We start from the raw sequence: 20,788 nt of genomic DNA, 5'->3' as shown, positions 1-20,788 counted from the left end.
AAGGAGGGTTTTCGTGCAGTTGGAACTACGGGTGCGCCCGTGGACAGAAAGTGGGTGTGGGACGTGGCGAGGTAGAAAAAGGATCGGGCCACAGTTGAAGTGTTTTTGTTTTTGTTTCTTTAACCTCTTAACATCAGCACATTCTCGAATGATTGTGAAAATGCTAAATAAGATTAGGAGCACCTGTTTAAAAAAAAAAAAGAAGGCATTTAGAAACGTATGTAATAATAATAATTAAAAAAACACGCAAAATTAAAACATTTTTCTTTTGTCGGTCCTGGGTTGGAACTCAAGACCTGGGCACTGTCCTGCATTTGTGTGTGTGGGGGGGGGGGGGGCTGGTGCTGGACTTGAACTCAGAGCCTTGGTACTTTTATACTCATAAAGACCGGCACTCTACTACTTTAGGCACAGCACTACACTTCTGGCATTTTGCTGGTTAATTGGAGATAAGAGTCTCACAAATTTTGAGATCTCTCTCTCCCCCCCCTCCCCAAACTGTCTCTGTCTTCTCTGTTTCTCTGGTGGCACTGGGGTTTTGGGGTTTTTTTGTTTTGCCAGTCATGGGGCTTGAACTCAGGGCCTGAGCACTGTCCTTGGACTTTTTCTCAAGGCCAGAGCTCTACCACTTGAACCACAGAACCATTTCCAGCTTTTTTTAATGTATGTGGTACCAAGGAATTGAACCCGGGTCTTCATGCATGCTAGGCAAGCACTCTACCACTAGGCCAAACTCCCAGCCCCTAGGGTTTTAACTCATGGCCTCATTCTTGCTAGCAGATGCTCTACCACTGAGCCATGCCTCCAGCCCTGGCTGCATTCCTTCTACACAAGAGCAACCTGGACCAGGTCCTTCCTTGCCCTCACCACAGAGCAATAGTGATCATTGTATGCCCAGTAGACATGACACTGAGTTTTATCTCCCCAGCACTCCCAGCCCCTCCAAAGGCCCACGTGACTTTAGGCCTGGGAGTGTGGGCCTTTATCTGTGCTCTGCTTCCTCCCTGGGAACACCAGGTCTCTAAGCGAAGAGAGCTTGGCAGGCTCTTCCCATGGCAGTCTTATTCCTCCTCCTTCTGTTCCTAAGTGGGCTGCCACAGGCTGATGCAGGTAAGGGCCCGGATGGGGATGCTTCAGCTATTTGAAGTAGAAGAGGGACTACTTGTCTTCTCACTAGGGGCATGGAGAGGCATCTGACTCAAGAATACAGACTTGCCCCATTTGATCTTTTCTGCCTCTAGTATAAGAAAAGACACTGAGGCCCTGAGGGTCCGAGTTATGTCATTTCATTCTTCCTTTACTTGTCTATTCATTCATAAATCCATGCCAAGGGCTCATTATATAGTTCAGTTTGGTCTTGAACTCCTGGAATGCAGTGCTATTTGAGCCACACTAATGGCCCACTTTCTCCCCCCCCCCACTCTCTCCCACCTGCCTCACCTCTCTGGCTTGAACTCAGGGCTGGGGTCCTGTCCTTTACCATTTTTTCCAGTCCTAAGACTTGAACTCAGAGCCTGGGCACGGTCCCTGAGCCTCTGTGTGGTCAAGGCTAGTGCTCTATTACTTGAGTCACAGCCCCACGTTGGGATTTTTATATTTATGTTTTACTGAGGAATGGAACCCAAGGCTTCATGTATGGTAGGCAAGCACTCTACCCTTAAGCCACATTCCCAGCCCCTGCCCCTTAGCTTTTTTTTTGCTAAAGACTAGCACTCTACCACTTGAGCAACAGCTCTGCTTCTGGCTTTTGGAGTGAGGTGCTTAATTGGAGATAAGAATCACAGATTTTCCTGCCTTAGATGCCACTGAACCATGGTCCAGATATTTTAGCTTCCTGAGTTAGGGCCTATGTCAGGGTATTGTGGTAGCTAGGATCACAAGAATGATGAGCCAGCAGCTCCCAGCTGTTTCATTATTTTTCAGATAGAATTGCTTTACATTCTTTCTCAGGCTGTCCTAGACCATACATAATCTTAGATGTATAAAGCCACATCTTTTTGGGGGTGGAGGGACGGTTTGTGGGCTTGAACTCAGGGCACAGCCCCTGAGCTCTCTTGCTCACTCGATCACTTTGAGCCACAATGCCATTTGTGGTTTTCTGGTGGTTAATTAAGGCATCTCATGGACTTTCCTGCCTAAGCTGGCTTTGACCCATGATCCTAAGATCCTAGCCTCCTGAGCAGCTAGGATTACAGGCATGAGCCACCAGCACCCAGACACACCTGACTTTTTAGTTAAGATAGGGTCTCTATAACTTTTTTGCCTGGGCTGGCCTCAAACTGTGATCCTCCTGATCTCAGCCTCCTGAATAGCTGAGATTATAGGTGTGAGTCACTGTGCCCAATATCGGCCTTTTCTCTTTTGCCCTCAGATTATTTCACTGGCTTGGAGGGAGAAGGAAAGTCTTTATACTCTATCTCCCTTTCTTTATGACTATCACCTCAGTAATGTGCTCACCGGTCAAACTAGTACTTGGAGACTTAGAGAAAGTTAGAGGTTGGAAGACAAGTAAAGGCTTGATGTGACGAGATCTCTGTCCTCATACAACCATCTCCTTACAGACAGCGTCCAGGCCATCTACATAGCCTTGGGGGAGGCGATGGAGCTGCCTTGTCCTTCACCACCCACCCAGCATGGGGACGAGCTCCTGTCTTGGTTCTACAGCCCTGCAGCAGGTTCTTCCACCATTCTGGTAGCCCGAGTTCAAGTGGCCAAGTCAGGCCTAGATCTTGGGAAATCTGAAAGAGAATCCAGGCTGAAACTCCTGGGAAACTATTCTTTATGGCTAGAGGGATCCAAGGATGGGGATGCTGGGCGATACTGGTGTACAGTGGTTGATCAACAGCATCACACGTACCAGAACTGGAGGGTGTATGATGTCTCTGTGCTCAAAGGTAAGCATGCAGGTGAAGATGAAAAGCCACTGAGGACTAGGGGAGCCCCCACTGAACACTGAGGGGTCCCTCTCTTCCCCCAGGATCCCAGTTCTCTGCAAAAGCCTCCGATGGATCCTCCTGCTCTGTTCTTCTCTGCTCTGTGGTCCCTGCCAGACATCTAGGAACCGTGACCTGGCAGGAGGGGAGGGGGCTCGTGAGAGGACATCCTCAGTACTTTTGGGGTGATGGAGCTGCCCTGCTCTTGGTGTGTCCTTCGGAGGGGCCTTCTGGGCACAGGGGCCGGAAACCAAGAATCATTCGTTGTCTCTTGCCTCAAAACAAAGGAATCAACTTTAGCCTTGCAGGTAAACTGAGGGAGGAGATGGGAAATGGTCTCTTTGGCACATCTGTCGGGGTTAGGAGAGAAAATGAAATAGGAGGCACTTCTGGTGGAACACACCACTGTTTGGAACATAAGGCCAGTTTTTTTTCTTTTTTCTTTTTGCCAGTCCTGGGCTTGAGCTCAGGGCCTGAGCACTGTCCTTGGGTTTTCTCAAGGCTAGAGCTCTACCACTTGAGCCTCAGCACCACTTCCAGCTTTTTTTTTTCCTTTCTATGTATGTGGTACCAAGGAATAAAACCTGGGTTTTCATGCATGCTAGGCAAGCACTCTACTACTAGGCCAAACTCCTGGCCCCCATAAGGCCATTTATTTTCCTCATTGACCAAATTTATTACAGAGAAAGGAGTTTGTTAAGCCAGTTTTCTGAGGGAATACACCAGCAGCTAAGACCCATGCTTTGGTATAGAAATATTCTATTGTTATTTCTTTTTTTTTCTTTCTTTTTCTTTTTTCGTCCAAGACTGGGACTCAAACGCAGTACCTCATGCCTTCAATTATTGACTAGTGCTATACCAACTGAGCCACACCTGTAATACTTACTTTATCGTTTAGAAATAGGTTAATCAGAGACTTTGAGGGTGTGTGTGGAATCCCTATATCAGAGAGGAAGAAAATAGGAATTCTTGCTGGGGTAACTGTCTTTTTTTTTTCTTTTTTTTTTTTTTTTGCCAGTCCTGGGGTTTGAACTCAGGGCCTGGGCACTGTCCTTGAATACTTTAGCTCAAGGCTAGCACTCTTCCACTTGAGCCATAGCACCACTTTTGGCTTTTTCTGTTTATGTGATACCAGGGAATCCAATCCAGGGCTTCATGCATTCTAGGCAATCACTCTACCACTAGGCACACTCCTGGCTCTTAGTTGTTTTTTTGTCCAGTCCTGGGACTTGAACTCAGGGTTTGGGCACTATTCCTAAGTTTTCTCAAGGCTAACACTCTACCCTTGAGCCACAGCACCATTTTCAATTTTTTCTGTTTATGTGGTACCAAGGAATTGAACCCAGGACTTCATGAATACTAGGCAAGCTCTCTACCTCTAGGTTACACTCCTGGCCTCAGGGTAATTGTCTTTTAAAGAAAGATTTATGGGGCCAGGAGTGTGGCCTGGTGGTGGAGTGCTTGCCTAGCATGCACTAAGACCCAGGTTCGATTCCTCGGTACCATATACATAGAAAAAAGTGGTGCTGTGGTTCAAGTGGTGGAGCTCTAGCCTTGAGAAAGCCCAAGGACAGTGCTCAACCCCTGAGTTCAAGACCCAGGACTGGGGGGAAAAAAGAGAGAGAGAATGTATTTATGAGCTAGTATTAGAATGGCCCATTGATGGTGAAGACAGAAGAAATAATATGTGATTGTTCTACAACCAAAAGGCCACTATAGAGGCAGGCATGGTGGCACCTGCCTGTCACCCCAGTATTGCAGAGACCGAGGCAGGAGAATTGTGCATACAAGGCCAGCCTGGGATACCTAGTGAGACCCTCTGTGTCTCCCCTGATTTATGGTGAGACTCAGCAAGACTTCAAGTGAATGATGGAATAATAAATAAATAAATGGAGAGCCGGGAGTTTGGCCTATGGTAGAGTGCTTGCCTAGCACGCATGAAGACCCAGGTTTGATTCCTCAGTACTACATACATAGAAAAAGCCAGAAGTAGTGCTGTGGCTTAAATGGTAGAGCTCTAGCCTTGAGAAAGCTGACTGACAATGCTCAGGCCCTGAGTTCAAGTCCCAGGACTGGCTAAATAAATAAATGAAAGGTACACGGTTTTTGTTTCTTTGTCTTTCCTGGGGCTTGAACTCAGGGCCTAGACACGGTCCCTGAAATTTTGTGCTCAGAGCTAGTTCTCTATCACTTTGAGTCCCAATGCCATTTCTACTTTCCTGCTTGGCCTGGCTTTGAACCTTAATCCTTAGATCGCAATCTCTGAAGTAGCTAGGATTACAGTTATAAGGTGTGAACTACAGATGCCCAGCTTTTTTTTTTTTTCCTTTTCTCGTGAAATAGGGAATTACTGGGAAGGTAGTTATGGCTGTGATCTGCTCTGGAATTAGCTGTCTTGTGGGCAGAGCAGAGGCTGGGACCACCATCCTTTCCCAGTTTTGACTTATGGGGTCAGGGGAGAGGCCTGGAAGGGAGCAAAACAAAGTGGTGGATTCTTGTAGGCCCAGAAGTTCATGCAGTGTTTTGTAGGAAGAGTCCCACCAGACTAATGGGGGAAGCTTTCCTCTGGAGTACAGAGACAAGCTCTCCCTTCTCCCGCTGTCTTTCTTGTCTTCCCTTCCTGCAGCCTCCATGGATGCTTCTCCCAGCCTCTGTGTCCCTTCCTCAAGGTGGGACCTGCCCTGGGTCCTCGTGCTGTTGTTCACAGTAGGCCAGGGATTTGTCATCTTGGCCCTTGGCATCTTGGTCTGTAGACAGAGAGTCCAAGGAACTCGAAACAGAGGTGAGTCCCTTGCTTGGATACCAGGCAAAAGGTTGGGCTTCCATCTAATCTCCAGTGGAAGGGTTGTAAGGACCTAGCTCTCATTTTTTTTTCCAGTCCTGGGGCTTGAACTCAAGGCCTGGGCACTGTCCTTGAACTTTATTTTATTTTTTGCCAGTCATGAGGCTTGAACTCAGGACCTGAGCATCGTCCTTGAGCTTTCTCAAGGCTAGCACTCTGCCACTTGAGCCACAGCACCACTTCTGGCTTTTTCTATGTATGTGGTTCCAGGGAATTGAAGCCTCGGGGCTTTGTGCATGATAGGTAAGCATGCTACCACTAGGCCACACTCCCGGCCCTCTTTTAAAAATTTTTTAATTTTAGTGCTGGTCCTGGGGCTTGAACTCAGAGCATGAGTACTGTCCCTGACCTTCTTTTGCTCAAGGCTAAGTGTTCCATCACTTTGAGCCACAGTTGCACTTCTGGCTTTTTCTGAGACGTTTTGTTGAAGATAAGAGTCTCATCACCTTTCCTGCTGGGGCTGGCTTTGAACTGCCCTCCTCAGATCTCAGTCTCCTGAGGAGCTAGGATTGCAGGTGTGAGCCACCAGCACCTAGCTGAGTTAACTCTACATCTTTTGATTGCTTCTCCTAGAGGTCTCCATTCCTCACTTCAAACCTGAGATCCAGGTGTATGAAAACATCCACTTGGCCCATCTCAGGTGAGGAACCACTGGGGGAGCAGAGGCTTAAATCCCAGAGGACCTGGGGGTGGGGGAGAAGGAAACACTGGGGTGAGATTGCGGCTGGAATTTTGGTATCTGGGGAAGTGAATTAGAGCTATCTTTTTAAAATTCTGACTCTGGGCTTTGCAAATCCCACAGCCCGCCGGCCCACAAGACCAGGTGATACAAGACCAGGTGATCTTGGTGACATTGGCTGCTGGGATGTGTGACCTGTTGTCTCCTGTGGCCTTCTTCTGGCACCTGCAAGATTCCCTAGGGGGAGGGGGGAAGAGGGAGGGGTGGTATTACCAGCATGACTTTATAGTCCATCTGGCTACCAGCAGTCACCCATCTGTGTGCGGGATGGGAGAGGAGAGCATTATGCCATGATGTCACCCCCAAAAAAGGTGTGGTCTCTTGCCATGAAGCAGCCAGTGGAGGGGTGGCCTTGAGCACCACTAAGTACTATGGAGTCCTGGGGGAACTGTTGAGGGTGAGAAGGGGTGTGTGAGATTTGAGCAATAGTGGGGGTATCAGCAGCAATGGTGGGGAGATTGAGAAAGAGAGAGAGAGACAATATGGATGGAAAGAGAATGATAAAATAACAAATGGGAAAACTAAGCAATAGAAAATATGGGAAGAAGATTCAACCTGCCTCATTCCCCCCTTTTTCTGCCCTAAGTGTCATCTTCATAAAGAAGAAAAAGTGCGAGGGAACAGCTTTTTTATTTTTTTGCTAGCGTGGTGCTTGAACTCAAGAGAGTCCAGGCACTGTCCCTGAACTCTTTCCCTCAAGCCTAGGGTTCTACCACTTCCAGATTTCTGGTGGTTCTTTGGAGTCTCACAGACTTTCCTGCCTGAGCTGGCTTTGAACTGTGATCTTCAGATCTCAGCCTCCTGAGTAGTTAGGGTTATACGCATGAACCAATAATGCCCAGCTAAGAAGCTCCTTTACCCAGCTTCATACTTCCTTAAATGAGAGGAAGGAGAACTCAGCGAGAATGGGGGTGCTTATATTTGGTCCCCCACCATGACACCCTCCTTATCCTAAGCACACAGACTTCCTTGTGGTTCAGCATTGGTTTGAAGAGCTTATCGCCTTGGATTGCCCTGGAGCAGCATCTCCGTACATCCTGGGGTCACAGCCTATCTCCCTGGGCAGAGGAAGCATCCATAGGGCTGTCTAGAGGCTCCCCGCTAGGGCCAATAATGCTGGTGACAGCGGGGCATTGATGCACCAGTGTGACCAGTCCCTAGTCCCTGGAGACATGAGCAGAACACCAGGCCCTACCCTGGGCCTAACTCCACCAGCTATGCCTTGGAGTCTTGGCTCAAGCTTGGGCCTCACTGCAGAATTTTTTTTCTTTTGCCAGTCCTGGGGCTTGAATTAAGCACCTGGGAACTATCACTGGGCTTCTTTTGCTAGCACCCTACCACTTGAACCAAAGCAGCACTTCTGCCTTTTTCTGTGATTGTGGTACTGAGGAATTGAACTCAGGGTTTTATCTAGACAAACACTCTGACCACTAAGCCACATTCCCAGCCCCCAGAATCACTATTTTTTTTTTTTTTGGCTAGACCTGGGCTTGAGCTCAGGGCCTGAGCACTGTCCTTGGACTTTCTCAAGGCTAGAGCTCTACCACTTAAACCACAGCACCATTTCCAGCTTTTTTCTACGTATGTAGTACTGAGGAATCAAACCCGGGTCTTCGTGTATGCTAGGCAAGCACTCTACCACTAGGCCACACTCCTGGCACCTAGAATCACTTTTTGAAAAAAATGTTGCCTACAATCTTCATGCCAAAGCAGCTTAAACTCAGTTATTGGCAGAAAAGAGGAAGAGAATGATGCGGATGGAAAAAAAGAAGGGAAAATGGTTCTGATTCCAGCACTCCATTCCACCCCATGAAGTAGTTATAGTTTATTCTTAGAGTGCACATCTATACATACTTGCCTAATAAACATACATAGACACATATATACACACACAACACCCTGCACACAGTACAGCATTAGCAGGCTCCTAGACCTTTTAATAAATATATTCTTTTTTACTTTCTCCTGTAAAGGAGATTGAACTCTGGGCCTCTCATTCGCACTCAGCTTTCAGGGCCTGGGCACTCTCCCTGAGCTCTTTTATGCTCAAGGCTAGCACTCTACCACTTTGAGCTATGGCTTTATTTCCAGTTTTTGAGTGGCTACTTGGAGATTAAGAGTCTCCTTAGGGACTTTTCTGCCTGGGCTGGCTTTGAACCTCGGTCCTCAGATCTCAGCCTCCTGAGTAGCTGCCAACACCTGGTCCAAGCTACATCTTTTCTGGCAAGATTCTGCTCATAGTACCCCTTCAATGCCCTTTGAAGCAGTCCAGCAGCTCCTCCCAGCAGGTTACCCTGACAGAGTTCTGGGGCTGAGACTGAGAGGGAGCAGCAGCAGCAGCAGCACTGAGTGTCCAGAAGAGACAAAAACAGCAGGTGCTCCTGGATGGATACGGGCAGGGGCTAGAATAATACCTGCAGGAACCAGCTCTCAGGAGGGCTCTGTACAAAGGCAGGTTCTTGAGCAATCCGTGCAAGTGTTTCCAGGGTGGCAGTGGAGGCATGAAGGCTGCTGGATCCACACAGGGCTAGTGGAAGAGGTACCCTCCCCAGGTGAAGCTGGCTGCAAGAAGGAGCAGGGTGGTAAGGAGGAGGCTGGGAGGCCACTGCAGTGAGGTGGCCGCGTTGCACAGGTCCTGCTCACAGCAGTGATGTGTCAGCCTGTAGGAGCGTTGCCAGTAGATGGTATGGCCCGGCAGAGGGCACTGGGCCCTTGGAAGGCAAGCTTTCCTCTCAATGACTTCATCATTCTGGTCTGTGGGACGTAGGAGGAATATGGAGACCGAGGCAGCAGGAAGGGCAGGAACGAGGGAGTAAGGAGGCAGGAGGACAAGGGTCATGGGATCAGAGTCCTACCTGAGGTGCCAACGCTGATGCCACAGACCTCATGGTCCTGACACTCCGTGGGAACAGGGTAGCAGGGTTTGGCAAAGGTGCAAGTGAAACAGCGGAGCCGACTTCGGGCAGGGGAAGTGGTGAGACCTGTTAGGTCAGCAGAGATGAGGGAGGGAGGAGAAGGTGAAGGGGAGATCCCAGATCCTACAGAGGGACACTCCGAGAAAGATGACACACAAAGGAGGAAGAGAGTAGATAGGAAATAAGTAGAGGCAGAACAGAAGCAGAAAATAAAAAAATAGACAAGAGAAGGGGGAGAGAACACGCAGGGAAATAAAGCTGAGGCAAGAGAGATAGGAAAATTGAAAAACACCCAGACATGAACAGAAACCAAGAGAATCTGAGACAAATCTCAAGAATGACACACAAAAGCCAGATCCTTAAGGAACTGAAGAGAGGAAGTGAATAAAATAGATGGCAGCAGAGACAGGTAAGAACATAGGAATGGACAAGGGACCTAAGTCCAAGCAAGAGATAAGAGAAGGCAAAGAGAGGTCAAAGAAGCAAAGCAGCAGAGAGATGATTTGGAAAGGAAATTTCTCTTCCACCTTACCAGGCTGGCTGAGGCCAACTCATTCATTGATCTGCCCCAAGTCTCTGGCTTGCCTCCCAGCCTGCTTGCCACCTTGCTCTCCCTTCTGGCCCTCAGACTCCTCCACACACCCCAGCCCCAGCACTGCTCTCCCTCATTCCCTAAGATTTCCCCAGACCACCCTTACCGAGTGCCCCACAGAGGAACAGGATACAGAGGAAGATGCTGGAGGATCCCATGATGGGACTCAGGCTGAGGAATCTGTAAGAATGTGATCAGCATTCAATATGTGCGGCATTTAAGCCTGACAGGGAGGAACTAATAAACAAACACACCTAGAGAGAGAATCTGGGGGTGGCACAGTGACAATTCAGCAGCCTGATAAAGCAGCGCCCTTGGTTCTTGGCACCCAAAGCCTCTTGCCCCTCCCCGTCCTTGCCTTGAGGGTCTTTTCTGTTCTCTCAGTGTTTGTAACTCAGCTCTGTCTGCCGCTCCTGAGTTGTGTCTGTCACCTTCTCTCCTGCACCCCACCTCGTTCCCTCAGACTTCTCAGTTCTCTCTGTTCCCTGGTTTTTCTGTCTGTCCCTTCAGAATATGTCTGCCTCTCCAGGGACACTCCTAAACAACCTTGGCCTAGATGGTGAGAGAGAGAGAAAGAGAGAGAGAGAGAGAGAGAGAGAGAGAGAGAGAGAGAGAGAGAGAGAGAGAGAAAGAGGTGCTTGAGTACCGAATCAATAATGCCCACTCACCCACCCACACACCGGCACTCACAAAGCCCAGCAGTGAAGGGGTGGCCACACCCAGCTTGCGTCCCTTTCATCCCCCCCCAAACCTCAACATTCCTACCCCCCTCTAATTATCCCTGCCAGCTTTACTACCTTGGAGGAAAGAATTAATCATGAGTGGAACTGGAGAAACAGATGCTTTTCCACTGGGGAGGAATGAGAAGGAACAGGAAGGCAGGCACGGGTGGGATTCAGGAAGAGGGGAGTGTGGCAATCTGACAGGCTTGGGGTTAAGGACATTGAGGACGGGGTGTAGCTGTGGAGGGCTGAGTAGCAGGATCCGAAATTTTGGATCTCAGGATCTCTGATACTTTTTTTTTCCCCTAGATTGTGGGACTTGAACTGAGGGCTTTGTCCCTAACCTAAGCCCTTCCCGCCCCCCACCCCCACCCCCAGGATAGTGCTTTGCCCCTTTGAGCCACAGCTTCACTTCCAGTTTTTGATAAGAGTCTCACAGATTTTCCTGCCCAGGCTGGCTTTGAATGATTCTCAGATCTGAGCCTCCCAAGTAGTTAGAATGACAGATGTAAACCGTAGTTCCTGGCTTCTCTTGGTATTCTTAAAAATTACTGAGCCAAGCTGGGCGAGGTGGCTCAGGCCTGTAATCCTAGCCACTCAGGAGACCAAGATCTGAGGATCAAGGTTCAAAGCCAGCCAGGGCACAAAAGGACCTGAGACTCTGATCTCTAAGTAATCTCTAGAAAATGGGAAATGGGACTGGGCTCAAGGGTAGGGAGGTAGCCTTGAGCTGAAGAGCTCAGGGACAGCGCTCAGGCCATCCTTGACCACCCCCCCCCCCAAAAAAAAATAAAATAACTGAGCCAAGCCAGGCACAATGGCTCATGCCTGTAATCCTAGCTACTCAGGAGGCTGAGATCTGAGGATCGCTGTTCAAAGCCAGCTTGGGCACTAAAGACTGTGAGATTCTTAGCTCCAACTAACCACTAGAAAACTGGAAGTGGGACTATGGCTCCAGGGGTAGGGCAGTAGCCTTGAGCTGAGGAGGTCAGGGGCAGTGCCCAGGCCCAGAGTTCAAGCCCCACGACACACAAAAAAATTACTGAAGACTCCAAAGAGCTTTTCCTTATCCTTATGTGGGTTATATCAACATTTACTGTATCGGAACTGAAAACAGAACACTTAAAATAGCTATTGGTTGATTCATTTAGCAAATAAACAATAAAATGATAACATAATAACAAAGCATAGTTTTGTAAAAAAATAATTTTGAGTTTCCAACCTTGTAGTAGCATTGCTTACATTTTTGTGAATCTACTTAATGACAGGTTTAATAGATGATGACTGGTTTTCTTTTCTCCCCCTCCTCCCCCCTGTTAAAGATAAACCAGCAATATGTCATTTATTATCATGATCAAGTCTTACATATTGTACATAATTATGTATGTTACCATTTTTTAATTTTTTGGAACAGGGTCTCATTCTGTAGTCCAGACTGACCTGAAACATAATCCAACTGCCCCAATCTTTTAAATGCTGGAATTACAGGGATGTAGCACCAAATCCACCTTATTCCCCATTCTTCCTCTCCCCCTGCCTTTTTTTTTTTTTTTTTTTTTTTTTGGTCAGCATGGGCTAGATACTCTCTCTAAGCTTTTTCACTCAAGGTTATCCTACCACTTTGAGCCACAGCTCCATTTCCAGTTTTCAGGTACTTAGGAATCTTCATGGATTTTTCTGTCTGGACTGGTTTTGAACTACATTCCTCAGATCTCAGCCTCTTAAATCACTAGGAATATAAGCATGAGCCACTAGTACCCAAATCCTTTTAAAAAATTGAACTTTTGGGGGCTAGGAGTTTGGCCTAATGGTAGAGTGCTTGCCTAGCATGCACGAAGATCCAGGTTTGATTGGTATCACATAAGTAGAAAGAGCCGGAAGCAGTGCTGTGGCTCAGGTGGTAGGGCTCTATCCTTAAAAAGCCCAAGAACAGTGCTCAGGCCCTGACTTCAAGCCCCAGGATAGGCAAAAAGAAAGAAAGAAAGAAAGAAAGAAAGAAAGAAAGAAAGAAAGAAAGAAAGAAAAGTTTTTTATTCAAAAAATTGAAACATTTATAAAAATGCAGATAATTACAAGCTACAACTCCCCCTACCCCAATTTAACAATCATAAACTCACAGAAAGTCAGGATTCATTCATATCTAATTCTACACTCTTCATTTTATATTAATATACAGCACTGGGTTATTTCGACAAGAATTATTTGAGTACATATTCTTCAAAGAAATATAACACAATCAACCTCATTTTTTTTTTTTTTTTGCCAGTCCTGGGCTTGGGCTCAGGGCCTGAGCACTGTTCTTAGACTTTCTCAAGGCTAGAGCTCTACCACTTGAGCCTCAGCACCACTTCCAGCTTTTTTTCTATGTATGTGGTACCAAGGAATCAAACCTGGGTCTTCATGCATGCTGAGCAAGCACGCTACCACTAGGCCAAACTCCCGGTCCGTCAATCAACCTCATTTTATCTAAGCAAAGGATCTTCCAAAATATTTAACCAAAACACCATTATTACATCTTCTTTTTTGGCCTGTCCTGGGACTTTAACTCAGTGCCTGGGTGCTGTCCCTGAATTTCTTTGCTCAAGAATAGTACTCTATCACTTTGAGCCACCGCCCTACTTCCATTTTTCTGGCAGTTAATTGGATATAAGTCTCAAGTACTTTTGCCCAGGCTGGCTTCAAACCATGATCCTCAGATCTTAGCCTCCTCGGTAGTTAGGATTACAGGTGTGAGCCACTTTCACATTGACTTTTTTGGTTTTTTTGCATTGGTTTTGTGTTTCATGTGACATTTCCACACATGAATACAATGTATCAGCATCAGTCTGGGCTGGCTGGGTTTTTACAGCCCTTTCTCTATGCCATCTGTAAGGATGATTTTGAAGAGCATGAAGAACAGCCAGCCTCACAGATATAGAATTGGAACTGGAAGCCCCGGAGTACCATTTAAAAGACAATTAGGGATTCCTTGGAATTCTTAAGCCACAATGTTAGAACGGCCAGTAAGCATGGGGAATTTGGGGCTTCATAAGATTCCGAGAGCCCCTCCCTGTCTCCTGGTGCCCCAGTGCCCTCTGGGGGAAGACTCTTTGCTCTCACTTTATAGCCCTATAAAGCTCAAGGCAAGGGGGATATAAGGCTGGCATAGGCGGACCTTGGAGGGGGTTGGGTGGGAGGGAGAGGTGCCACCACCAATACAAGCAGACAAGATGAAGCTTTCATTTGTTGCAATCCTGTTCAGCACTCTTCTGGGGACTGCTTTGGGTAAGAAAGAGGTCAACTCACCTCTCACAATAACTGGGACTTGTCTTTGTCCTCTGCCTGCTGTTCTGCAACCCCCCAGGCCTGGATCCAGTGCCTTTTCTCTTTTGCCAGGAAACCGCATGCGATGCTATGACTGCGGTCGCCAAAATACGGGTGGCCCCTGCAAAGACAGAGTGACCACCTGTGGCGAGGGAGAGAGCTGTGGCTTCCTGGATCGCAAACCCCAATCAGGCCCTGCACAGAGTAAGCTTTCTGGAGACTCCCTTCATCCCTTCCCTACCTTGAGACTTCATAGCAATCCTTTTGGCTTCCAGAACTTTCCAAGCTCAGTCTTGCTCTGAGCAGATAGATGGTGCCAAATGTTGGAGTGGGGCAGTTTGTACCCCTTCTGGCTCCTGGCATTTCAGCCCTGAGCAGCCTGTGGGCCTGGGCTTGTACCTCCCTCTCCTTTTGCTCTCTTCAAAGAGGGAAAAGCTGTCAATTAAGGCAGTGGCCATACTGTTAAACTAAACTTCAATTTGCAAGCCCTGGCTATGAATCAGGGCTGTGTGTGTGTGTGTGTGTGTGTGTGTGTGTGTGTGTGCGTGTGTGTGTGTGCCAGTACTGGGGTTTGAACTCTGGGCCTCATGTTGCTTTTTTTTTTTTTTTTTTTGGTTCAAGGCTTGTGTACTACTGCTTGAACCACACCTCCAGTTCTGGCATTTTGCTAATTGGAGCTGTCTTCAAGAGTTGTCTGCCTCGATTAGTCTCAAACCATGAACTTTAGATCTCTTCCTTCTGAGTGGCTAGGATTACAGGCATGAACCAAAAATATCTGGCTGAATTTTTTTATTATTATTATTTTTGCCAGTCCTGGGCTTAAGTTCAGGGCCTGAGCACTGTCCTTGGGTTTTCTCAAGGCTAGAACTCTACCATTTGAGCCTCAGCACCACTTCCAGCTTTTTTCTATATGTGTGGTACCAAGGAATTGAAGCTGGGTCTTTGTGCGTGCGAGACAAGCACTCTACCACTAGGCCAAACTCCTGGCCCCTGAAAAAAAATTTTTTTTTTGGTCAAGTCATAGGGCTTGAACTCAAGGCCTGAGCTTTTGTGCTCAAGGATAGTGCTCTCCCCCTTTGAGCCACAGTTCTAATTCTAGTTTTCTGATGGTTAATTGGTCTGTCCAGGCTGGCACTGTGCTTCTCAGATCTCAGCCTCCTGAGAAGTGAGAATTATAGATATGAACCACCAGCACCTGGCTTTGGCTGAAAGGTGGGGGAGGTCATGGTGCTTGAACAGGGCCTGGGTACTGTCCCTGAGCTCTTCAGCTCAAGGCTACTACCCTGTCCTTGAGCCCAGCCCCACTTCCGGTTTTCTAGAGGTTAGTTGGAGATAAAGAGTCTCAGGTCCTTTTGTGCCTGGGCTGGCTTTGAACCTTGATCCTCAGCTCTCAGCCTCCTGAGTAGCTAGAATTATAGGCATGAGTCACCGAGCTCAGCTCGGATATAAGTTATCCTATAGACTGTCCCTTGGTTTGGATTTAGCTGCTATTTTCACATGATAAGATTGAAGTCATATGATTAATGCAGAAATGTCACAGAAGTGATAACTTTGATTATTTGGTTTCAAGGAAGCATTTTTTGAGGGGGCAGAGAACTCCCTTGGGCTCCTTGAAAATACATTTTCTCTGCCCGACAAAGGCAAGTCCTAAAGCCAGGAGTCCAACACCCCAGTCTCATTCTCTTTCCCAGCCTCAATCCCAACCTGTGTGGCCGTCCATCACTGCAATCAAGTGGAAACAGAGTCAGTGGGAGGCGTGACTTACACCCTACAGAAGAACTGCTGCTTCGGAGACCTGTGCAACAGCGCTGTGGCACGCACCGGAAGTCCTGCCTGCATCTTGGCTGTAGCCGCCACCGCCTTGGTCTGGCTGTTGCCAGGACTGTGAAGTGGGTAGTGGGAGGGAATAGGATAGGGAAGGGAATGAGGGAGTTCTGAACATCCAAGGTGAAAAGATAAACACTCACTTCTCTGTGAGCCATTAAACTCTATTGACTTTTCTAGAGCTGACTGGAAAATTCTTTTGTTGCTGGAAAGGTGGAGGGAGTAATATGGTAGCAGCTGGGTTTTAGTTAATAGGTTTCCAGTACATCTGAGTACTTAATCCCAAAGCTATACTTACGTCAGGCACCAGTGGCTTATGTCTGTGATCCTAGCCACTCAGAAGGCTGAGATCTGAGGTCTGAGGTTCAAAGTCAGCCCAGGTAGAAAAGTCTGTGAGCCTCTTCTCTCTAGTTAAGCACAGAAAACTGGAAGTGGTGTTGTGGCTCAAAGTGGTAGAGCAGTAGCCTTGATAGAAAAAGCTCAGGGACAGTGTCAAGGCTTTGAGTTCAAGCCCCATGACCACCATCACCAACAAAAGAGATCTACTCTTTTTTGGGGCTGGGAATTTGGCCTAGTGGTAGAGTGTTTGCCTGGCAGGCCCGAAGACCCAGGTTTAATTCCTTGGTACCACATACATAGAAAAAGCTGGTGGTGCTGTGGCTGAAGTGGGAGAGTGCTACCCTTGTCTACTCTCTAATCAATCATACCTCCAAGGATGATAAAACATAATAATAATCTGCTCTGCGATTCTGGTGCTTGAACTTCAGCTCAAGGCTATCACCCTATCCTTGAGCCAACTCCCACTTCCCGTTTTCTAGAGGTTAATTGGAGATAACAATCTCAGCTCCTTTTGTGCCTGGGCTCACTTTGAACCTTGATCTTCAGATCTCAGCCTCCTGAGTAGGTAAGATTACAGGTGTGAGCCACTGCGCCCAGCATCCTCACCAATTCTTGGGTGCTATTACATCAGGAGATTCTTCCTTTGTGATGAGAATCACTGGAAGAAAAGTAACCAGGACTTTATGAGACTGGCTGTCTGGGTTTTTCCCCCTTTCCTGTGTTTGGCGATTGCGACTTGACTATTTTGAGTCATGCAAAAGGAACTGTAAACTGTATAAAAGGAAAGAGGATTAAATATCCTAGTTAGAATTCAGTCTAGGGGAGACCTGAGAGGCCTAGAACAAAAGGTCCAGGCCCTCCTTTCCCCCAGGTACCCCTCCTCTCCCTCTCCCCAAGAACTCTCAAGCAAGGCTGTACCTTCTTCTTGGCAGTACACCAGGGTGTGGCCCTACATTTAGGATAAGGTTGTTTCTCCAAACACCGGGGCCAGTGTGCCATGGATACTGGGAGAATCGAGGCCTGAAAAACCTGTTCCTCCCTCTAGCCTCCTATGGAAACTCCCTGAAGGATTCTTTGGCAAGGAGAGAAAAGGGTTGCGGGGAGGACGCCAACACTTAGGTTTGATAGTAAATACACCATGTGTCATACACAGACATTTATTACTCAAAATGGAAAGAAGTGATAGAAGGTTTGGAGAATCAGCCGCATGCAGAGGGATCATTGGGTTCTTTCTGGGGACAGGCCGGAAACCCCGTTCCACAGGCCCAGATCCCAGTCCTTCCTTGAAGAGGGCACAGTAGAGTGTTGGAGACGAAGTGGGAGCCCATTATGGCCACGGGAGGATGTTGAGTGGTTTAGAGGGAGATGGGTGAGGACTCAGGAAGAATAGGAATGGAGGTTTCTCACAGAGGGAGGGATGTCCAGGAAGACCACGCTGGGCCCTGTATCCTTAAAGAAATGGGAAGAGACTTAGGAGATGCTTCAGAGACGAGGAAGCCAGGGCTCTGGGGACACAGGGGGAAAGGCTTGGACTAAGCAAGTAGGAGGGGACCCTGCCATGGAATAAGCCTCAGTGCAGCAACCAGAAGCCAAGGCCTGCGAAGGAAGTGAGGAAGACAAGGGCCAGGGCAGGAGTGGCGCGAGGGGCCAGGCTGTTACAACTGTCCTTGATGCAGCATGTGGTGTTATAGTTCAGGCCCAACTTGTGGACGGTTTGGTTGAAGGCCTCTATGCAAGGCTCTTCTCTTGTGCCACAGCGCAATTTGCTGAAAAGCCACATTTTTCCTGGGGGTAGGAGTGGAAAAGTAGGTAAGCAAGGTGAGGTACTCGGCATACCTATGTCCCTTTCACATTCTGGACGCACCCACCCAGGCTTCTTCTTCTTGCCCTTTTAAAAAGATCACATTAAAAAAAAAATCTCAGTCTAATCCTTTTCTTTTTTAACATTGGTACTGAGGTTGATTTCAGGGCCTGGGCATTATTCCTTAGTTTTTTTCCATTCAAGACTATCATTCTACCACTTGAGCCACAGCTCCATTTTTGGCCTTTTGCTATTCATTAGAGATAAAAGAGCCTCAAGGACTTTCCTGCCTGGCTTCAAACTGTGCTCCTCAGATCTCAGCTTCCTGAAGAGCTGAGCCATTAGTTCCTGGCAACCTATCTTCCCCTTGCACTCCCTTACCCTTATCCTTATCCTACTTCTAACAATAACCAGCAATAGGACATGGGCCTTAGTCTTTTTTTTTTTTTTAGTCTATCTTTTCAGTATAATACATCTACATTATAGGGCAATCACGACCATTCATTTAAACAGTGTAAAGACATAGGTCAGTGCCTGGCACATAATCATCTTTGGCCATATCACTACTGAAATTCTCAGTTTTGCCTCAGTCTTAACTTCAGTTCCAGACATCTAGTTTCCCACCTGCTCCCCTCAAATAAGGGTACGTTACCCAGGTACACATTTGTTGTTTGGCATTGTTGTCCTTGTTCCAGAAGACAGGATTTCCGGTCAACACAGCCTAGCACAGGGACCCTGTTGCAGTGGTGACAGCGAATGTCAGCTGGGGAGACACAAGTCAGGCTAAGGTTGATGGGGAATCTGAGCCACCTGGAGCTACACTGAGCTGGGAGTGGGAGTGGGGCAGAGGAGGTACTCTGACTTGTTTGGTAGGACACAGGGACAGAACAGGTGAGTAAAGCGGTGAAAGTGCAAAGTGGGCAGCAGGGGAGGGTGGAGTTGTTCTTTGTGAAAAGCCCACACCCCAAATATCTTCTTCACTCCATCTCATTTGGGATGAGTCAACGGGAGTACAGATACCAACAAAAACATGAGGCTGGAGATAGCTTGGGTGTGAGGAAATCCTGGCACAAGAAGGGGGGAAGAGGTGTCTATGGTGGGGGGTGGAGCCTTGCAACAGAAAGAAGAAAAATCAAAAGCATGAGAGGAGTTTTACAAGGGTACAGTGCTTTCAGAAATGGGTTAGAATGGAGGCTTTGAGTGGCCAGGCTTGGCACTTGACTCTTCACTCCACCGGGCTGCCAAGAATGTGGGAAGAAAAACCAGTTCGGAATGCACTCTGTTACAGCCCCCGGGAAGAGGAATACCTGGGAGACAGATCATCAGATTCTTAGGGCTGCACCAAAATGGAGAGGAGAAATGCCGAAAGTGACATCCCTGGGTTCCTGCTTCCACTCATTCAAGATTTAAGCATATGAAGTTGGGTAAAGAGGTTAGTCCAAGGGTGAAGAGGTCTGGTAGGTATCTCCCCCAGAAAACCCACCTCCCTCTAGAATTGCCTCTCTAGAAGCTCACTGGTTACCTGGGAAGCTCTTAAGGTCACTGGGACTACCCAGAAGGCTTTGTATCCATGATAAGAGTGAGAGTATGCCACCCAGGGGTGCCCTAGAAGGACCACCGTTGAATGTGTGACTCCACGATGAAATATGTGGAGTCCAGGGGGAGCCTGGACCTGGATGTTCGTATCTCAGAGGATACCCTGAAGAGTGCAGGAGGCTAGAGGAGGGGGAGGTAACTGGAGCCTGGAGAATTACCTCTTGGATGGGACTTGCTGGGGAATTCGATGCCAATTTCTAGGAAAGGGGACCCTTCAAGTAGAAAATAAGAGTCCAGGAGCTCTAACAGGTGAGGAAGGTGGGTCATTCTTGGAGTGAGAAGAAATGTGCTATGGAGACCCTGGGTTCTTAAGAAATAGAGCAAGAAGCCTGTAGTGAGTATGCTGGTCCTGGAGACACTAGGGGACTGAGAAAGGTGGGGCTGGGAGGCCGTCTGGGATCTTAAGCAATAGGTAGCATGGCAGGATGAGTAGGGGTAGAGGTCCTTGGAGCTCCCCGAACTCACCTGAGACCCAGCAGAACAGAGCAGACAGGGTGAGCAGCAGAAAGCCTTTCATGATGAAGGTCCTGAGAATGGTGGTACCCCGGGCAGCTAGCAGAGTAGATTTTCAGGGATCCAGCTCTGGGAGTTGAGTGGCCTTTTTGGAATTTATAACCCCGAAGGCCCCTCCCTTCTCTGCCTCTGCTGACACCTCCCTCCACATTTACACACAGCTGACCAGAGGGAAAAAAGACAAGAGGTGGGGAGGGGTTGAATAAGCCTGGGTGGGAAGTGGGGTTGGGAGGGATCGGGGAGGGCCACCTCCATTTTGGTTCTTAGTTTCAGTACCCCCCAGCTGAGAGCCTCATCTACCCAGTCCACCAAAGAAGCATCAACAAAGGCCTCTGTGATTTAAATGACTATAGGAGGAGCCTCTGTTGATTTTTAGGAAATGGGCAATGGGATATGGCTTAGGTTGATTGCCAACTTTGAGTCCCTGGGGGGAAATTAAGGATGGAAGAAGCCAAATTAATCTTGATTCAGTCCAAACTTGGTCTTCCCAATCTTGATCAGCCACTGGAGGAAGGTTTTGTGACTTCATGGAGAGTTTCTGTGATATCATAGAAGGGGGCAACTATGCTGTGCCTCTAGGACCGTCACGGCTACTTTCTAAGGAGCTGCTGCCTCAGGCCCACAGAAGGTTCTTTCTTGGGACCTCACCTCACTCGACTTGGGTGTGGC

The 20,788-nt window shown here is 47.9% G+C and overlaps 4 protein-coding genes across 4 annotated transcripts; 2 read left to right on the top strand and 2 right to left on the bottom strand.

Annotated features, from left to right (window-relative positions):
* The first annotated feature begins 1,030 nt into the window (after nt 1-1,030).
* Ly6g6f (lymphocyte antigen 6 family member G6F) lies at nt 1,031-6,687 on the top strand. Its single transcript, XM_090356014.1, has 6 exons — nt 1,031-1,110; nt 2,562-2,894; nt 2,978-3,241; nt 5,560-5,715; nt 6,349-6,415; nt 6,578-6,687. Exons 1-6 carry the CDS (start codon nt 1,053-1,055, stop codon nt 6,600-6,602), a joined length of 903 nt encoding a protein of 300 aa, XP_090212140.1. The 5' UTR covers nt 1,031-1,052; the 3' UTR covers nt 6,603-6,687.
* Nucleotides 6,688-8,327: 1,640 nt separating this feature from the next.
* LOC150047897 (lymphocyte antigen 6G6e-like) lies at nt 8,328-10,537 on the bottom strand. Its single transcript, XM_090356048.1, has 3 exons — nt 10,128-10,537; nt 9,370-9,495; nt 8,328-9,268 (listed from the first exon to the last, which is right to left on the bottom strand). Exons 1-3 carry the CDS (start codon nt 10,177-10,179, stop codon nt 9,042-9,044), a joined length of 405 nt encoding a protein of 134 aa, XP_090212174.1. The 5' UTR covers nt 10,180-10,537; the 3' UTR covers nt 8,328-9,041.
* A 3,237-nt stretch (nt 10,538-13,774) lies between these two features.
* On the top strand, nt 13,775-16,049 carry Ly6g6d (lymphocyte antigen 6 family member G6D). The gene is made up of 3 exons (XM_090356049.1): nt 13,775-14,007; nt 14,119-14,250; nt 15,738-16,049. The coding sequence occupies exons 1-3, from the start codon at nt 13,953-13,955 to the stop codon at nt 15,932-15,934; spliced, it is 384 nt and encodes a 127-aa protein (XP_090212175.1). The 5' UTR covers nt 13,775-13,952; the 3' UTR covers nt 15,935-16,049.
* A 1,301-nt stretch (nt 16,050-17,350) lies between these two features.
* Nucleotides 17,351-20,505, bottom strand: Ly6g6c (lymphocyte antigen 6 family member G6C). The gene is made up of 3 exons (XM_090356050.1): nt 20,072-20,505; nt 18,663-18,773; nt 17,351-17,994 (listed from the first exon to the last, which is right to left on the bottom strand). The coding sequence occupies exons 1-3, from the start codon at nt 20,121-20,123 to the stop codon at nt 17,780-17,782; spliced, it is 378 nt and encodes a 125-aa protein (XP_090212176.1). The 5' UTR covers nt 20,124-20,505; the 3' UTR covers nt 17,351-17,779.
* Between the last annotated feature and the right edge of the window lie 283 nt (nt 20,506-20,788).

This window comes from Megascapheus bottae, chromosome 22 (genome assembly GCF_031878675.1).
Source record: "Megascapheus bottae isolate mThoBot1 chromosome 22, mThoBot2.hap1, whole genome shotgun sequence".
NCBI lineage: Eukaryota > Metazoa > Chordata > Mammalia > Rodentia > Geomyidae > Megascapheus > Megascapheus bottae.
Note: the sequence above shows the minus strand (reverse complement) of the source record. Positions and strands in the feature narration are given on the sequence as shown.